The 19,996-nt window shown below is 39.6% G+C and overlaps 1 protein-coding gene across 6 annotated transcripts; it reads left to right on the forward strand.

The window, feature by feature from the left end:
• The first annotated feature begins 1,956 nt into the window (after positions 1–1,956).
• On the forward strand, positions 1,957–19,822 carry ESCO1 (establishment of sister chromatid cohesion N-acetyltransferase 1). 6 transcript variants are annotated; one of them, XM_083451584.1, is made up of 12 exons: positions 1,973–2,053; positions 3,066–3,265; positions 6,024–6,128; positions 6,232–8,267; positions 8,896–9,007; positions 10,798–10,864; positions 12,362–12,476; positions 13,083–13,214; positions 15,597–15,686; positions 16,647–16,787; positions 17,618–17,805; positions 18,976–19,822. In XM_083451584.1, the coding sequence occupies exons 4-12, from the start codon at positions 6,234–6,236 to the stop codon at positions 19,121–19,123; spliced, it is 3,027 nt and encodes a 1,008-aa protein (XP_083307710.1). In that variant the 5' UTR covers positions 1,973–2,053; positions 3,066–3,265; positions 6,024–6,128; positions 6,232–6,233; the 3' UTR covers positions 19,124–19,822. The 6 variants fall into 6 exon arrangements, 5 of the variants coding, with proteins under 5 accessions (XP_083307712.1, XP_083307710.1, XP_083307711.1 ...); XM_083451585.1 differs by lacking the exon at positions 1,973–2,053 and adding an exon at positions 2,064–2,080; XR_014514055.1 differs by lacking the exon at positions 1,973–2,053 and adding an exon at positions 14,847–14,965 and having other exon boundaries at positions 2,914–3,265.
• Positions 19,823–19,996: the final 174 nt, after the last annotated feature.

The raw sequence follows: 19,996 nt of genomic DNA on the forward strand, positions 1-19,996 counted from the left end.
CCCATCCCTCTGCCCCATCCCTATTATCATGAATTATCACGCATCATCCCTAGTTTCCTTGTAACAGATTCTGAAGCTTTTAAACCTGCTTCTTCTCCGCAGCAGAATGCACTGGTTGCAAAATCAAGCAGCATGTGGGAGAGATATCAATTATTCTCTAAAACAAGTTATTAAATAATCCTCTTACTAAAATAGTCCTCATAAACCAGCAGCTGCTGGAAGTTTTCATTCACTGACTCCCTGAACAGTGCTTTAGAAACAAGACCTCAAAAAAAGAGTCTGAGAATGTATTGTCTTGTTAATATGATGACAATGAATAATTTAAAGCCAGAAAACATTTGCTCAAAAGCCTTTCATATAAGATACTTTGAAACGGAGTCATACTGCTTAATTCTAAAGTTAACTTGATTATTGACAGATTTTGGATGAAGATTTCCATCCTACATGCACTGACTACAGCAAGACTTGCTTTCAGTTTGAGCCTTGAAACTAATAAAGCAGACTGTTGCTATTCATTTCTATAGAAGCAAAAGTGAAGTAAAAAAGGTAAAGGGACCCTTGACCATTAGGTCCAGTTGTGGCCGACTCTGGGGTTGCGGCGCTCATCTCGCTTTATTGGCCGAGGGAGCCGGCGTACAGCTTCTGGGTCATGTGGCCAGCATGACTAAGCCGCTTCTGACGAACCAGAGCAGCACATGGAAATGCCGTTTACCTTCCCGCTGGAGCGGTACCTATTTATCTACTTGCACTTTTGACGTGCTTTCAAACTGCTAGGTTGGCAGGAGCAGGGACCGAACAATGGGAGCTCACCCCGTTGCAGGGATTGAACCGCCAACCTTGTGACTGACAAGTCCTAGGCTCTGTGGTTTAACCCACAGTGCCACCCGCGTCCCTAAAAGTGAAGTACATTGACTTAATTGGGACTTTTCTCCAGGGAAAATCCATTCAATCCTTTCTTGGGTTAGAAGTCTAAGTGAAATTGGCGGGATTATCAACTGTATGGGATTATAACAGAGTTGTGTGTTATGGGGACATTAGCATTGAAATACAGTACAAATTCAGTTATCTTCCCAGTATTGCCAAATCAAGAAATTCAGTAGTTTTCTATTATAAAAAATACTTTCTAAAACCAGAACTGCTCCCAAACTACTTGTTTTGTTTATGAAGTTACTTATGTTTATAATTCCATTCATGTAGTGTTTTCTTAATTCTCAATATTCAAATACTGCACTACAAACAATCCCCAACCTTTTTTCAGTTCTACCTACTTTGTAGGACTAAGAGCACTGTTATGCCATTCGTTTGACCTGTTCCCCCCAGGGCACAATAAATTGCTAAGTGATTTTAACACTAACGAGAAAATAAAGATAAATCTTTTCGTATACAGCACTCCTTACACACGCTTTCCTGGAGTAAGCCCCTTTAAACACTACATTTTCTTGACGACAGCAGTAAGAGGTCGCTGTAGTGCCGCAGTCTCTTATCGGTAGATGGAGGGTACAATTCCGTTATATACAAAGGCTTACAGTATATAATTGCGAATTTAATTCTCTCTAGTGCCTGCCCGTATGAAGCCGAAGCTACAAAAGAGAAAGGCGTGGGAAGACTCAGGGTTTGCAGAAGTGTGTGTATATATATATATATATATATATATATATATATATATGAGGTTTGCAGATGTATATACATATACATTATACGTATGTACGCCGGGAACAGTCCGAGTGTGCACAGTGTATTTGGAACACCGAGCTTTGGAGGGAGATGAAAAGGAACGAACAGCCACCCGAACAAGACAACTGCCTTCAACTGCTCATGCGCAGGTGCTTCTTAGAAAGCTCGTCGCCGGATATCCGGCCCAGACGCTACGAGGCTTTTCGGGCAGCAGTAAGCGTGACTGTCAGGTGTCAGCTGGCAGCGCTTTGGGGGCGGGACTAAAACGGTGTCTTCGCAAAGGGAGGCTAAAGCAACAAGACTTTCCCGCCGCCATCATACTTCTGGTTTCTCAACGCAGTCTTTCGACTCCTTCGGCAGTAGGCGGGGCCGGATTTAGGTTTGACGAGGCCCTAAGCTACTGAAGGTAATGGGACCCTTTATATGTCCAGTTGCCTTTTGTCAACAACAAATTGTCGTTCTATTTTGTGTTGAATATATGCTATATGGTAATTTATGGACCTAATAGGTATCTAAAGCCATTTGCACATGCAGAATGTAGGCTCCCTATATATAGAAACGAGCAAACCAGTGATATTTTAGGAAGCAGGCTAGCAGGCAGGGGTCATTACTTACATCATACTACACAACACAAAACACTGTTGCTGTATGTAGGTTTTATTTTTTACCCTATATTTTGGAAATGTACATCCAGGGTTTTTTCCTTTACATTTTTGGGGGCCTCCAAGTGAGTGGGGCCCTAAGCTATAGCTTGTTTAGCTTATACCTAAATCTGGCACTGGTTAGGGTAAGAATGATGGAGGTACACTGGGCAGCGGATGGTTGTGCTTAGGCAGCCATAACCCACTCCTCCACAACATACAATACTTTTTTTTGATTGGTTACTCGAACAGAACTCTGGGGTTTGGAAATAGAACTGACTCTTGTCGGGTGCAGTAGAAGGCAGAGAAATGGTTTTTGCATGAATGCAGCTGGGTTGTTATTTCAAAAGAAATAAACATTTTACTTTTTTCAAAAAAACAAAAACACTCAGTGCGCCTGGTTCTTGTGAGGCAGTTGGCGGAAATCAGTGGAACACTTTCGTCCGGCCTTCCTCTAAGCCCTTCATTTGTTGCTTTTTGGCAAGGATGTAATCATTTCCCGGAGTCAAAGACAGAATTATTTCAAAGCAGTGCAGCGAAAGGAGGGCTCGTAACCTTTCACTCTTGAATGGGTTTTTCATAAGTAAATAGAAGTTTCGCTTCCTTGCCCCGCACATGGAGGATTGTGAGCGCTGTAATCGGGAACCGGAGATCCTCCTGGAAAGCCATTCTACGAGTGCCCTTGGGCTGGCGTGATACCCGGATATGAGGAGGCGTTCTAGTCGCTTCCCTTTTCTCTCTCTCGCTCAGTGTTATTCGGCGCCGGCCGGGTGACATGAGGAACCTGCGCGGGTGACACCGAAGCTGCCTCGAGCGGAGCCCTCCCCCTCCCCACGCCACTTTGTTCGCGCGCGCCGCCGCCTCGCCTGCCCACCTGGCGCCACGGCCCCAAAGCGCCTCGTCCTGTGAGGGGGCAACTTGGCCGACCTCCTCCTCCTTCTCCTCAAGAGGTAAATGACAATCCTCCTGCCCTTCCTCAAGCAGCCGGTGGGGAGGGGCGGGGATAAAACCAAAAAGAAATATACGGAGGCTGTGGCCTTTCCCCGCCTGAGTCTCCCTCTCCCCCTCCCACCCCGAACCCCAGTTCGGCTATCGGGACCCCGAGAGAGAAGGAAACCGACGGGGGTGCGCCTGTTTCTCGACTATGGGAATTTTGGCTTTGTTGGAAGCGCCTTGGGGAAGAGGAGCAACGCCTCCCCCCACTTATCCCCCCCCCCCGCGCCTCAAAACATTCCTTGCACTCTTTGTATTTGCAAGCTCGACTCCCCTTTCTTTTTCCCATGGAGCTCCGAAGCGGTGCATAGCGGATTAGGGATTTCTGGTGTCAATAGGCAACATGGGCTTGGGCTGCAGTCTTTTAACTACGGACTTAGAAGGGAGCCCCATTCAGTTCAGTGGGGTTCGCTCGCAGGTAACATGGCCTCCCTCCAGCTCCCCGCTTCTCTCCCTCTCACGGGCAAATCTGGCTATTGTATTGCTAGGTACTAGCCAGGTGAGGGGGAGGGGGAGAAGGGAAGTGGCACAAAGCCACTTCTTTGGATGTGTTAAACTTCTTTGGATGTGCTAAATCGTACCCATTGCATTGATAAAGGAACTGGTTTGGCAAGCTCCTCTTTACGGTCTACCATCGTAAGACAGCACAACCCAAGATTTTGTAGGAGTTCAGGACATCACCTGAACTGACCACAAACAGAATCCGATGTTGTGTAAGTGGCACTTCACACAACAAGATTTTGCCTTCCTCTTCTCGCAGCCCCCTCCCCCCATCCCTCTGGATCAGATTTTAAGGGTTTGTGGGGAGATGAGGGAGAAATCATAGAATTGTAGAGTTGAAAGGGACCACAAGGTTCATCTAGTCCAACCCCCTGCAATGCAGGGTTCTCTTTGCCCAACATGGGACTCAAACGCACAACTCTGTGATTAAGTGTCTTGTGCTCTACCAAGTGAGGGAAGTTCCGTTGTACAAGCGGGGTGGCTGTGTTGAATCAAATCAAAGTGTGTGTATGAAAGATACAATATAATGTCCATATGAGGCACTTGATGATGAAAATGTTTATAATGGGCATAAATCTATGGCCTTGTGTACAAAACCTTGACCTTTGGTACAAGTCAGGTGGTCTCACAGTTGGGGTAGTGTGGGCTTTTGTGATAACAGGTAAAGGTAAAGGGACCCCTGACCATTAGGTCTGGTCGTGGCTGACTCTGGGGTTGCGGCGCTCATCTCGCTTTATTGGCCGAGGGAGCCGGTGTACAGCTTCCGGCTCATGTGGCCAGCATGACAAAGCCACTTCTGGCAAACCAGAGCAGTGCACGGAAACGCCGTTTACCTTCCTGCCAGAGTGGCACCTATTTATCTACTTGCACTTTGATGTGCTTTCGAACTGCTAGGTTGGCAAGAGCAGGGACCGAGCAACGGGAGCTCACCCCGTCGTGGGGATTCGAACCGCCAACCTTCTGATTGGCAAGTCCTAGGCTCTGTGGTTTAACCCACAGCGCCACCCACGTCCCTGTAGCCATAGGCGATATTGGAATCGCTAATGCTCCAGAGATAGCTTGATCCAGGACTTGAGAAGGAAGCTTTATGTGACTTACTTTTCAGTTCAATCTGAGATATGCTACAGATTTAATTACACAACAAAAACATTACTTCTTCTTCTTGTTGTTGTTGCTCCCAGCACATACCTGTTTGCCATTGCTCTGTGCCCTTACAGGAACTATTTGTTTCAACTATCAAATAAATACTTGGTATGAGAAAAAACCAGATACATATTGTTATCTATCTTGATCCACCATGCTGCCAGATAGCTAAAGTAGCTCGAAAGATATTAGAGATAACCAATTAGGTTTCCCCTCAGTAGTACATATACCTCTCACACATCCTTTTTTTAAATAAAAAAAAAGTTTAAGGAAGTTTTACTTGTTCTCATTTATTGCTATTGTAATTAAGAGAAACTTACACAGGAGACAAATTATCAATTTTTCCTCTTAAATATGGTGACACTAATAGTTTGAGTCTATAGGTTTGTTCCTGATCAATCAGTGGTAAGAAAAACATAGGTTTCAAAAGGAGACTTGATAACACACAGTATTCCCCCGCCCCCCAAAAGCATGTGAAATGGCAAAAATAATAGAAATTTCAAAATAACTTGTGCACGGTAAAATGGCATTATTAGAATCTGAAGTAGAATAAGGCCTGGAAGAGTCTGAGGTGGTTAGAAGGAATGCTTATTCTTAAATGTTGATGCTGTGCTCTTCAAGACAAATCCTGTTAAAATTTCATTTACTTTAGAATAATTAGAATCAAATCAAGAGTGCAACATACAGAGCAGCTTGAAGCTGAGTCAGGCAGGGGAAAGGAACCTGTGATCTCCAACTCCCATCAGCCTTAGCCAGCATGACCAGTGGGTCAGGGATGTTAGAACTGTAGTTTAACAACAGCTGGAAGGACAACAGCTCACCATCCCTGGAATAATTTTGTGCCCTATTTAATTTGCATAAAATGTGTATGTTATTTATTACCTGAAACTCTTGCTTATTTGATATATGGTTCACAAAATATCTGCAGCTTCCCATAGAATTAGAAAACTAGTTGAAAATTTGAACGCATGTTCTTGGAAATAAGTTTCACTACTGTAATGAAATACGACTGAGGGATAACTGTAAAACACTGTCATTTCCAATAATATTTTGTTGTTTCTGTGTTTATAGGAGATATGTAATGCTCTCCTTGGATGCAAATTTATAAGGAATGTGTTTTTCACAGATCAGCACATTTCTTCAGCTGAGACAGAGTTTATTTATAAAGCAGTACCTGTGAGTAAGCCAAGTCATCATGTTAAACTTTGCATTTAAGTTCTATTTTTTGCAGAAATAGTTGGAAATACTGTATAAATGACTTAATACTTGTCTTTTTCAGAAATGGCAGCACAGAAAAGAAAATCTGTGCTGGTAGAACCCCCTGCTAAGCGGCAGAAACTGGATAAGAATAGTAAATCAGTATCAACTAGCAAAGGAAAAAAAGTGCTTCATGCCAAATCAAATAAAAATACTGTGTTGAAGAAAGAAATGCACAAAGTCTCTACAAAAACTAACAGGACAGCTGTCAATAACTCCATAAACAGATCCTCTAAACCATCCTCCCAAACTAAACGAGCACAGAAGTATTCCAGACAGACTTCAAATGAATTAAAGAAGAAAAGTTGTAAAGCAGTACGTGTGAAACAAACTTCCCTAAAGCCTATAGGAAAATTATCTTCTACGAAAGCATCCCTAAAATCTTCCAAAATAAACCATGGTAACCATCTGAGCTGTACAAAGACTTCCTCCAAACGCACTTCTACAGGGAAGGAAAAATCCAGTGCCGTCAAAAGTAAGACTTCTCGTGAAACCAAGAAGCAAAAGAATTCATCTGCAGATATTAAAAAGTGTTCTACTGAAGCTCTGTGTAATAGACGTTCAGCATTGCACAATAGAGCTACTCATAAGAACTTGTCCTCTGAATCAAAATCGAGGGTAGAAAATTCCAAAAAGGGTAGAACTACTAAAGCCACTAAATTCCTTAAAAGTAACAAGGTTAACTTTGAGGTTCAGAATTCCAAAAAATCTTGTGCAAAAAAATCAGCTTCTCAAAGCATTGAACAGATGCGGACTAAAACTTTCAGTGATAAAAAAGCTTGTGAATCTGACAAAGGGAAAAAAACTACAAGCTCAACAGATACTAATTCTAAAAAAAGTACTGTTAGAAATACAGAAGAGCAGTTGCATGTCACAAAAGCTAAAGATGTGTCTTGGAAGGAGACTGTGCAGGATGTTCCTCAGTCACAACCTGCTGTTTCACATGATGAGCATCAAACTCGAAGATCACCAAGATTGCAGCAAGCATCTAATGTGCCTACCATATCTTTGCGCAGCAGAAAAATTGAAGGAGGACGTGCTTCTACTCGAAAGCAATGCACCCAGATGAAAAAACAGGTTCCATGTATTAAAAATGAAAAGCTGGACTCTGTCCAGCCAATAATGGAACAAAAAATCTTGAAAAGCGATGAATATAATAATGGAGAAATAGAACTAACAAGTTTTGAGAAAATTGATTCTCTGAAACAGAAAAAACACGAGGTGGGTTCTAAAATCCATGATTTGACCACATCTGAAGAGAAGGTAAGAGAATCAAGAAATAGTCCTGACTGTAGCCTTCAAGAATCTAATAATGGGTCTGTCAACACAACTTCCTGCTCTGTGACATCAACATGCAGGGTAATAAGTAAAGAAAAGGAATCTGTGCATAAAAATGGAAAGATCAGTGTAAAAGCAAAGAGAGGTTTTTCAGACTCTTTGAGTCAAAAGCCTGCTTTTCAACCAGAGAATGTGATGAAGTCAAAAAAGATTAGCATTCTTGAGCTATGTGAGGAAATTGCAGGTGAGATTGAGTCAGACACTGTGGAAGTAAAAAGAGATCATCCTAATGCTGAATGTGGAAAAGAGGAAGAGAGAGAGACTGTAGTGGAGTTGCCTCAAACTGCAGTATCTACTGAAGAGGAAACTAATCAGAACTCTCCGTGTAAGCGATTTTTCCCCAGCAAAAAAGGAATGTCTGTCAAATGTACTGTGAATGGCAGACATAGTACTGCAAACAAAAACTCTAAATGGACCAAAATAAAATTAGCAAAGGTTAATCACGTGAACCAAAGTCCTTCAAATTCCTCAAGTACACCAGCACTTGGTTTGTTAAAGTGCAATATTCCAGAGAAACAACAAGAAGCAGTCGTTGTAGAAATGCACCTTCCAGAAGCCCAAAGGAAACAGGTACAATCAGAGGACAATGGCAATGCAGCACATGAGCAGAAGTTAAATATACCTTGCTCTAAAGGAATCCAGGCTAAAGACAGGGTGGCTATAGAAAATGGTCTCTCTACCCTGAGCCAACACCATTGCCCTGAGCCAGCCCCAGATGAGGTAATCAGTTTTTAATATTATTGTATGTTGATTGTACACATTTATATTTCAGCGTCAGATTAGAAATGTTTTGTGAGGCAGTTTGTGCATTTACTTTAATATACCATGGTGCAATCTGCTTAAAATGGGTCATTTCATCCCATTACTGCTACTTTTTCTAAATCATGTGAAAAAGCTATTCTGGTCAATTTCACTTTAAGCAGGTGTGCATGGTTGGCTGCCCATAAAATCTTCTAGCACATCCATTGTTGTTTTACAGTACAACAGAAGCTTTCCAAAGCTTCCCCTCAACAGCAAAACCAGACATCTCTGCAGTGTACCACAGCATAATAGCTTTCTGTGGTCAATAGAATCATGTGCAGGGCAGCACCAAGTGCAAAAAGTGATCCGCAATATTTTTGCCACTAGATTTTTAAAAGCTAATTTGTGTAATTCAGTTACTAAATTAAACAGGAATAAATAACATGAATGATTGTTGTTTCCCAAGTGCTGTACTCTTTTTGTCAGTATTGGATCTATAGTCAGATTGCTAATATAGTCAATTCATATGGGTTTTTCTAAGTCTGGTTTGGTAAGACACATAGTGGAATAGTTTGTCTAAAATGTTATGTTTCAATATTTTCTTTAGGGCTTCAATTTACATTTGGACTCAAGTCCAGAAAGTACACCAAGGAAAATAATTACAGCACAGTCACCAGTGAAGGAAGTAAAAAAAGAAAGAGCAGAAATAAAACCTCAAGGTGAATCTTAAAATACAAGTTCCATACATTTTCACAACTTCTTATTTGTGTGAATTATCAGTAGCTGAATTACAAGTTGTATTACAGGAAGCTTGATGGATTTGTTCATAAAACTGTAGAAGCAGGAATTGGAAAAGGCACCGTCTATCATCCATTCCAGCACTATGCCCTTGACAGGCTAAGCTGAAAGTATCATGGCAGCTGACTAGCTAGACCACAGCTCATGGGTCTCAGGCTCTCCTTGCAGGAATTACACACAACTTTCCATGTAAATTGCTCTATATGTCCTGCAAGGGAGGCAAGTGCCCCAGATCTTTAGGGCTGAACCATCAACATGATCCAAGCACTGTTTGAGCCTGCAGCTGTGACTTTGTGGTGGTGGTGCAGAGATGGCAAGGAGCAGCGCATCTGGCCTCAACTAGGAAGGAGAGCTGTAGCACACCAGATTATTATTTATTAAATTTCTATACTGCCCTACACCCGCAGGTCTCAGGGTTGTTACAGCATAAAATCACAATATAAAAAAACAAATTAGGTAATAAAATAAAAACAACCCAATAAGCTCCAGTTGGCTTCACATTTTCAGGGCAGCTGGAGGGCCACAGTGGGTGTTGCAGAGAGAGACCTCTTGGTCAGCAAGACCCTCTGGCCTTTTGGCTCCCAGTTGCTGTTGAAAATAAAGAGGTGGAGTTAATCTAGTCCAGAAAGGAGCTCAGAACTGTGTAGCTAAGTGATAATGACTCGCTTGGAGGCAAAATGAGATTGGTGTCGTACCAAATAAACCTTAAGCCATTTATACGTGGAAGAGCAAGCCTAAACACAATCATGTGCTGTGTGCGTGAAAAAATAGGAATGTATGTGTGAATGGCCCTACCAACCACTAGTCCAGGCCCTAACCATCACTGGCTTTGGCCATGCTGACTAGCATGTGATTGCCAACTGCGCATCCACTGCTATATGTCCTTGGGAACGAAAGGGTGGCCCACCCTTCCAAATAATGACATGCAGCAGTTTATCCCATTGTTCTTATTTACCAAGTTCACATTTCTTTGAATGGACGCCCTGGTATGTTCAAAATTTGTTCGCTTCAGACTATGCCATTGCTGACTAGACTACTGCTTTTACCTTAGTATATCACCTTAAGTATAATGCTGGTCTTAGTACTATATATTAAGTACTAAGCTCTTTGGCTACATGCTATATACTGCAATTCTTGAATCATTATTAGAAGTGCTACTGTGTTGGCAGTTGTTCCTTAATGTTTGAGTCATACAATAGTTCTGACTAGCTTAGTGTTCTCTACTTTCATAGGAGCTATCTTGGTGAAGCTTCGGATTAGGTCTTAGTCATGTTGCCTGGGATTCTTAAGATCGGAAATGCCAGGGATTGAATTTGGCATCCTCTACATGAAATCTCTCCCACTGAGTTGTGCCCTCTTCCATTTTTTTCCATATGCAGACCACACATAGCAGCTGTAATGGTTCCTATTGTGTTCAGTACTGTACGTTCAAGGGATTGTGTTTGACTATTCTGAATCCAAAATTGCATTTGGTTACAAAAGTGGCCAGATATAAACCTTAAATAATATAAAACTGTATGTTGTAAGGCAAAGTTACACAGAAAATCGATTTATTTCAGGTTAATATTTGTGTTTTATTTCTGCATGTCTGTCATTCTCTGCCATCAAGCAGATAAAATCTCAAATACTGGGTATACATGGGAAATTATATATATATATGTATGTATGTATGTGTTCATGTAAGTAAAGTAACACATTTATTCCTTTATAGATGCAGCTCCCAAGCAGTTGGTTCGGACTCTGTTCACAAATAAAACCTCTGAGACAAATGAGAGCAGGTATCAGTTAGTTGCTTTGCTTGTTGCCTTTGTTCCTGCAGTGAACCTTTTAAAGCTTGTATTAAGCCCTTCTCACCACAACTAGTGAAATAGAATCATAGAATTGTAGAATAGTAGAGTTGCCGGGGATCACAAGAGTCATCTCGTCCAACCCCCTGCGATGCAGGAATCTTTTTGCCCAGCGTGGGTCTTGGACCCACAACCCTGAGATTAAGATTCTCATGCTCTAACGACAGAAGTTGTTGATGCAAGAATACCTTCCTTTTTGTATTGCCCTTGGTTTTGGAAAAGAAACTTTTAAGTGCCTGCAGATCCTGTATGTTCAGGCCTCTAAACTCCTGGGTATTCTTTCCTCCTGCCATGATCAGGCTCTGCCAAAACTAGTACTTCCCCCTGACATTCCTATGAAGACTCTGAAACAAATATTGCTGCTCCCCATACCTTTTCTTATGCAAGCCTTGGTTATGCAAGCCTTGGTTTTCTTATGCAAGCCAGAATAGCCATACGCTATTCTGTATATCAAGTAATTAGAGGTTTCAAATGTTAGACGTTGCTATCTTTTTATTATTGAAGTATTAAACTTTTATAGACTTAGTTATGGCTTCCAATTAGCTTGTTAGCTTATTGAATATAAATGCAGTTGTTCCTTGTGGGAGTTGTATGCAATTTGTATTGACTGAAGTCCTGAGTGATGATATAATTAAAAGATTGCTATTGAGAATTCAAATGTTCATAACTGTATGCAACCATATTGTTAGGATAAGCAGGACATGCTGAACAGTGCCCTCTCTAAATAGGCTCCACTATACTTCTTCATCATTCATAGTAAGGAAAGCCCCCCCCCCCCCCCAATTTCCCATAGATATTTCTGATAGTCTGCCAGGCAAATGACATATTAAAGAGAAATCATTCCTCCTTGCCTGAGTTTCATCCCAACCCCACCCTTTGTCCATGTCTTTTTTCCTAAGGCTACATTTTCCACCACCCTTGAGGACAAATGGGAAGCTGCATAGAACAACCTCCATTAATGTTGTACTGCTTGCACAACCCACTGAGAATCATAGCATGGTAGTAACAGACACTAGTGCAGCCTCGCAAACCCAGCAGGCTGGCTTCTCTCGCTGAACTTTTAGAAAGCCAGTAAGTTCCTTAAGACTCAAGGGAGAATCATGATGGGGTTGGTCAGTTGTGTGTGGTCACCTGGAAGCAATTCTTAGTTGGCCAAGCAAGTGGTTATTTACAATCCTGGTCTATCAGATGAGTGTAGGATTTGCACTTGTCGGTTTTGCTTGTTCTTTAATATGAACCATATTTTTTCAACAAAGCATAGCTAAAGAATTTTGAACAATTAAAGATTTTTTTTTTTTTTTTGCATTAAAATAGGTTCCAGTTACTTCGGTTTAATATTTGCATTTTTAGTTGAATTTAAGTTCATATTAAAATATATAGAGAAATAGGCAACATTTTGTTCATTTGAACTGTTTTTTATACTTAAAGGACATGTTTGCCAAAGATTGCATTAGCATCAAAATGTGGTGGTATCCTTTCATCTGAAGAACATATTCGAAAACCAAAAGATGTAGCAAAAGATAGCGATAAGCAGCTGATCATAGTAAGTATTGTGCATTGTAAGTATGTTATGTTGTTCTTGTGCATAATTTTAATCAAAGTACATCGTGTCCAACTAAGTTTCATGCAGAGTAGACCCATTGAAATTAATGAACTTAAGTCTACTTTGCGTAGGACTAGCGTTGGCTACAGCCCACAGACTAAATACCCACCCACCATTGTCATGGATGGCACCCACTTTTATTCCTCCTAAATACATTGATGGTTATTATTTAATTATATAAAGAAATGTAAAGTGCAAATTTGGGGGTTTGGTCACAGAGAGGAAAATCGTGCCTTGTATTATTGACGCTGGGTGCCCTGATCACTACTGACAGGTATTGTTCCATGAGTGAACAAAATAGAAACTCACCTCCATACTCTCTCACACATTAGCATTTTGCTGGTTTGTGTATGAAATACAGAATTCAAGCAATTCACTTGATTGAGAAAATCTTGTCCTCATACTAATGGAAAATAGTGTAGATTTGAGCAACATGGAGCCAGCAGGGGTTCATGTTTTTGTAAACTGCCTATTGTGTTAAGAAACTTTGTTTAATGTGCATATTACTGCTCCTGAATGAGCACTATATTTACTTTTTAAATATAGGATGCAGGACAAAAGCGATTTGGAGCCATTTCCTGCAACATTTGTGGGATGCTCTATAGTGCTTCAAATCCTGAGGATGAAACTCAACATCTACTCTTCCACAACCAGTTCATAAGTGCTGTAAAATATGTGGTAAGAACATTTCTTTCATATAACATTGTATGCTTTGGAGCTTTTGCTATGGATTAACCAGAACAGCGTTTACTGCTGGATACAGACTATTTAACAATTACCCTAAAAAAGTGTAGGAAAGTGTTAGATCTATTTAAATGTGTTTTTGAATGCTAGTCAGTATTAATGTATCAATGCTAATTCATCATACCTTTTCAAGTGTTTTTTTCTGGTCCTGGTATTTTTTCCTATGCATCAGTACAGTATTACAGTATCTAGTCAGTAGTTTCTCTATTTGCATAAAACTGTAAATATGTGTAAATTAGGTATGGCCATATTTTCAAGTAACTTGGCTAATAGAAAATACTAAACTTTGCGTAGTCTGACTTTTAATTTCAAAAATTGCACACCAAACAAAACTGCTATTAGTCTAAATATAATATGCCCCTGTAACTTCCATTAAAATCAGTGAAGCTTGTTTTCTTTATCATACATGTTACCTTCCATACATTGACATTGACCTCCAGGACAACTGAACTGAATTCACCAAGCTACTTAATTTATATATGACACAAATTCAATCTTTGGTTCAAATCTAGCTTGGGATATAAGAATCTTTTGTATATCCTTATAGTTGTACAATTCGCAGTCATATAATTTTTAAAAGAAGTAATCATCCACAGATATATCACAACATTTATAGTTAAAAAAGAGGCTATCTGAAAACGATCGGACCAGTATTTGTTGCCTATACAAGGTAGTTAAGCCATTTTAGCTTTTTTTAAACTTCTGCTCTCCAGGGTTGCCTTCAAAATGATCACAGCATAGCAATTGATATTACTAATAAGGCTCTTGTTTCTAGACTCTTTGATTGTATGAAAGTACAGGACTAAATTAGTTTTTTTAATGACTGATATAAACTGAAAGCTAAATTAAGGGTGCATGTTGGAGGTTTTGTGACCCAGAAATGGAGCAATAGCCCCTGAAGTTGGCAAAGCACTGGCTTCTGTGCTCATAATGCCTGGTCACAGCTAGCCACATTTTGAACTAACTGCAGTTCCCAAACTGTCTTTGGAGGTAGCCCAATATGTGATGCATTCCCTAGTCTAATCTTTTACAAATTCTACCCTCATTTTGTGATGCCCTGTATCGCTATTAGTAAGGGAGAAATAAATCCAAAAATGGAGATGAGAATGCATATTAGCAGACTTTGAGGAAGTTTATTTTAATATTTCTGGGTTTCTAAAATTGAAACCTACCTTTTGAATAGGGTGGAATAGAAATCTAAATACCTTGATGAAATGAATTCTTACTGCTAGTGCTGAAAAGGATCTTCATCTGGTAGCAGTGGTTAGTTGCTTTAGTACATTATAATTATTATTATTTGTTTGAAAAAAGAGCATGTAGTACTGAAAACAACAGTTCCAGATTATTATTTTTAAGTAATGTTTTAAATTTAGAAGACAGCGTATCTTCCAGGGAGTTCCCCTTTCTCCCTCCTTCAAAGTGTTTTGTGTTTCAGGGATACGTCACTTAGGCTAGTGAAATATACCATAACTTTCTGCATCCTTTCTGAGCAACATAAACTCTAATTTCTGGCTAAGTCCCATCTTAATAGACTTAAGTGGCTTTTTGTTTTGTTTTTCCATGCAGGTACTGCTCATTAATCACCATCAGTGTGGATCTGAAGAAGACTTAATTACCTAATTTTTGAGTATGTTTAACTTCAGATACACACAGCATAGCAACTTATCCCTTTAGGTTCTTAGAAGGTAGTTATTCTTTTTATAGCCTCATTTTTGTGACTATGATCGTTATGACCAGTTACAAAATGAATGATTCCGTTATTTGAACCATTGCATGCCACTCAGTTCATGGAAAACCTCCTGGAGGTCTTTTGCATGCCAAGATGTTAAAATGTAATATTTTGTATTTATGGAGGTAACAATGTTTGTTAAAGAAACTCAGTTTTTAAAATCTGCTCATTTCTGCTCACTAGAGACTAGAATGCATCCACCTGCACATATAGTTGCTCTACTTTGGTGTTTGGGCTATTGGCTCTGATAACCAAGTTGTACCAGTTCTCAGCTAATTTGTTTTAGAGTTGTTTGGGGCAGCCACAGAAAAAACGAGAGGAAATTCTGAAGTATTAAAACAGTGTTAATATGAATAAATTAAACCACAACCCAATTGGGTTTGTTGCCTACTAAACAAGATGCAGATTTTAAGGGTGTGCTGAGCGCTGCGGTGGGGGAAAGTGAAGTCCTGTTGTACAAGCAGAAATCCATTCCTCTTACATATAGATCATTTTGCATAGTGCTACAAAGAATAATAGTTGCGAACATTGGGTTAAGCAATGTAAAAGTGTCTATTTAGTCAAGTATTTATTATGTGCTTTTTTAGGGCTGGAAAAAAGAGAGAATTTTGGCTGAGTATCCTGATGGCAAGATAATAATGGTACTTCCTGATGATCCAAAATATGCACTAAGAAAGGTAGAACAAACCTTTAAAAAAACCTCTATTCTCTTCTTTGTTTTTCACATGAGCAAATAGCTTAGTTAAGCATTTGTATGAACTTGGCTCATAATTTCAAGTGCATTTAACAGGTTGGTTCCTGTGTTAACATCAGCTGTCTGTCTCCTAATCAGCACACAAATCATCAACCAGAAAGACCTGTTACTAGTAGTGTTATTTTAGTGCTCTCTTTTTGGGTCTATATGTAGATTAGAGAAACTTAAATAAAGTGAATGCATAGGGGCTGACTGTTTATAAACCTTTCCCTGAGATTAAATATCTGCTGCCTTTGACTATCCACATGGACCTGTGGCATGTAAAGGTACAGATATAATAGATATGAATGGTCCAGTTATTTTTGATAACATCATGTTTGCTAAAGTGCCAGACCAGAGCTTGTTATTGAATAGAAGTAGATAATTATCCTGACAGGCCACTGCTGAGCTCTGTAAGGAAAAAATGTCGGAAAAAAATTCTAACTTACAAGGCCAAGCTGGAACTTACTGTACTCTACTGTAGAGGCTACTTTTTTGATAATAGAAAGCAAAAATATAACATATAATCACTTGATAAATATAAGTATTTATGTGGCAGGGCTGAAACTCAAATTCCCAGAACAATGAACAACTTGCTTTGGAGTTCTGTTGAGTTGCTGTAACAGGGAAGAAGGAAGAATTACTGTTGTTCATATGTCCAACTGTGGGTGGTTATTTTTAAAATAAAAAGTTTCCATAGTCCCTTTTAATATTTCAACAAAGACACAAATTGATTTTTTTGCACAGTAACAGAAACAATCATTGTTCTTTTCCAAGATATTCATTGTTGCACTTTTCTTTATTTCTTTTCAGATTCTTCAGTAGACCTAGAACTTATTTTTTAAAAACCTTTTTCTTACTTGTGAATATACTGGGTATAATTATATTATGCAATTTTTGGCAGGTTGACGAAATCAGAGAGATGGTAGATAATGATCTGGGATTTCAACAAGCTCCTCTTACATGCTCCAGAACTAAGACACTGTTATTTATTTCTAATGATAAAAAAGTAACAGGATGCTTAATCGCCGAACATATCCAATGGGTGAGTAAGGCTGTGTCCAGAACAAGTTTCTTCTTCATTCATTGGGTGGTTTTTTAAAGCTCTCTTCATTTTTGTAGTATTTTCTGTGGATAGGCTATACTATAAAGAACATTATTTGCAAGTGGCTCAGTCTTCTGAGTTATGTTGAAGGCTGGTTTTTGGCTTTTGTTCTGTTTTTAAACTTCCATATGCTTCTTGACACAGCTGGCAGTAACCCTTTCTGTAATGGGCAATGTGAACTGTTTGCGGAGGGAAGGAGTAGCATATGTGAACTGTTTTCTTTTATAAAATGAGCTGTTAGCTTTATGCCTGAAGCAATCTGGAATATCTTCTGTAAGTGGGTTTACTCAGAATTCTGTCTGTCTGTTGCAAGCTCCAAGCTGCCTGAAGACAATGTTCTCTAGTTCTGCTCAGATATCATAAAGAACATAGCTGGGGGGTGTTTTTTTAATGGGGTATTTCCTTCTACTCCAAAAAAATACGTCCGAATGAGGGATACTGTCAAGATGAATTGTATGCTGGCCCAGTTGGTCAGAGGACAGACACACCCTGAAGGGGACTGGTGCAGACCATATACCCTAATTAACTTCTAAAGTTCCACATTGTAGGGAGTGACTGTTGACTCTAGCAGACAATTTCTCAGTTTGAAACACGAAAGCTGCCTGCTTTTTGTTCTTTTCCTAGCAATAAAAATGGCAACGGTGTGATTGAACAAAATTCTGAAAGGAGGTAGTGATGAAAACATCTATAATAGACAAGTTCACCTTACATTAGCTGTTTTAGTGCACTTTGCATTGGTAAAGTATGCTGAAGCTAGGTTTGTTCTCTAGGGATACAGAGTTATCGAAGAAAAGATACCAGAAGTTAGTTCAGAAAACGAGAAAGTCACATTTGAAAGGCAAAAGGCTTGGTGCTGCTCAACGTCTCCTGAGCCTGCTATCTGTGGAATTAGTCGCATCTGGGTGTTTAGCATGATGCGTCGGAAGAAAATTGCTTCTCGGATGTTAGAATGTTTGAGGTAAACATTTATATTGTATTTTAGTATGAAATGTGTTAAGTATAGGACTGGAGTCCCCATCATGGTGCCTGCAGGCACACATACACCATCCCTGATACCCACAAGAGGATCTCAGTCCTTAGAAACAAACAAAAACTAGTTGGTTGAAGGCTTTTTCCACCTCTGCTGTCTGTTAAGAATAGTTCCACTTTCTTTGGCCTCTGTACAGAGTTTTAAAATGCCCTACAATCTTTGCCCTTCGCTTCTCAATTCTAGCCAGAGGTATGGAGAGAATGTGCTGCGATGGATGTGTCAATAAGGAACAAAAAGATAGTGTGTTTGTGAAATGGAAGTGGCAAGGCACATTTTTAGCAGCAGTAACCACAGGGTCCCCCCCCCCCTTTCTGTGGGGAGGGAGTGGGAGCTTTTTGGATCTCCTCCCCAAAAAAAGTCCCACAAGAGAGGGCTGAATGACTGGGGAGCAATTCTGTAGTTCTCCCCATCCAAATAAGCCATAGGCCTCAACAGCTCCCCACAGCTGTGGCTTTCCCAGTTGGGTGGACATATCTTATAGAATTGGATAGACTATTTTTACAGAGCAGTTCATGGACCCAAAGCCCAGTTCCTCATGATTTTCACAAGGTACCAGCTGAAAGCCAGCATCAAATTACAGATCGCACTGACGTCCACCAGATTTGTGGAACATGGCAGGTGCTGCAAGGGGTAGATTTTGGAGGAGGAAAGGGGGAATCTCATTCCACTCTTGGGCAGGACACAGTTGAATAGTGCCCAAAATATTTAGCATTTTATACAGTCATCTGAATACTCTAAAGTGCTTCACAAATCATAATATTAATCTAAATATTTACTTTTTATGTTTGCAAGCATGCTTAGTCAGCCAGTCACATCTTTCACTTTATTTGCTATTATTGGAAGCCTTCTGTTTTATCGTAACTATGAGTCCAGAGAGTAGATAGTCATATTTCAAAAGTTGTGTGAACTGCTGTAATTTCTCTTCTTACCCTCTCCTCTGGTCTTTAAAACTGCTTTTTCAAAAACATGGAATAGGGTAGCATTTGATGGTGCCAGTTGTTTCACTTGATTGATGGGGATTATGGTATTTGATCAAATAGCATGGTACCCGTATATGTTATGTTAACGCTATTCCTTTTTAAAATATCTTTTAAACAGGAGTAACTTTATATATGGCTCATATCTGAGTAAAGAAGAAATCGCCTTTTCTGATCCTACCCCTGATGGAAAACTGTTTGCAACACGGTACTTTGGTACTAGTCAGTTCCTGGTATATAACTTTCTCAGTGGACAACAACCTGCTTAGAGTGGAAATTTTATAGCAAAATTATTGCCCAGCTGCAGACAGAGAATGGGGCACTTCCTAGCAGTTAACTCAGGAGTAGTAACAACCAAAATGTGGTTGCTGTATTTTGTTAACTGTAAACAGTACAAAAAGTAGGGTAATTTTTTTTAAAGGCTATTTTTATATAAAGAATGTATTATATCTATAGTAACTTAGTCATGTTTACATGCAGTATATAATTGTTCATAGTGGACTGTCAACTAGTGCAAGAACTGTGGTCGCCTTTAAAGTACATTTTGAAGTTCACAATGAAGTAATTATACCAGGGCAGTGACAGCATTTCTTTTCAATAAGAGCCTATACATACATATCATCGCTAAAAGATGTTCTACAGCATGACATTGTTTAGTTTCCGTATACACTTTGAATGGAAAACAATGTTTAAAAAAAGACAGTGTTGAATAGATTAGCCTGAGAAGAAGGAAGCCCTGACTTTTTTCAGCAATAGCATACTTTTTTTGTGGACTTCACTTTGATACTTTATCCAAAATCCCTCCAATTTCAGAGGGTGCATATGTTGAAAAACTGCTGTGGCCTTTCTTGACCTGTATATAATGTAGATTAAAAGTAAAGTATTTGATAATTTTAAAATAATGTACTAATGCTCAGTAAATTTAATCAATGCCTTTGATATGGTTGAATATTAAAAGTTGATTGAAACACTAGTCTGATTATTGTATCAAAATGATGGGGTGATTACCAACTATGCTAGCTAAATTTTGAAGACCTAATATATCAGGTTCCTAGTGTCACTATGGAAATTTTCAGTCTAAAATGAAACTGACTGACATGAGCCTATCTCATTTCCAATAGCAGCTGGTGAACTACCTCTAG

This window comes from Podarcis tiliguerta (genome assembly GCF_965153285.1).
Source record: "Podarcis tiliguerta genome assembly, chromosome: 7".
Taxonomy (NCBI): Eukaryota; Metazoa; Chordata; class Lepidosauria; order Squamata; family Lacertidae; genus Podarcis; species Podarcis tiliguerta.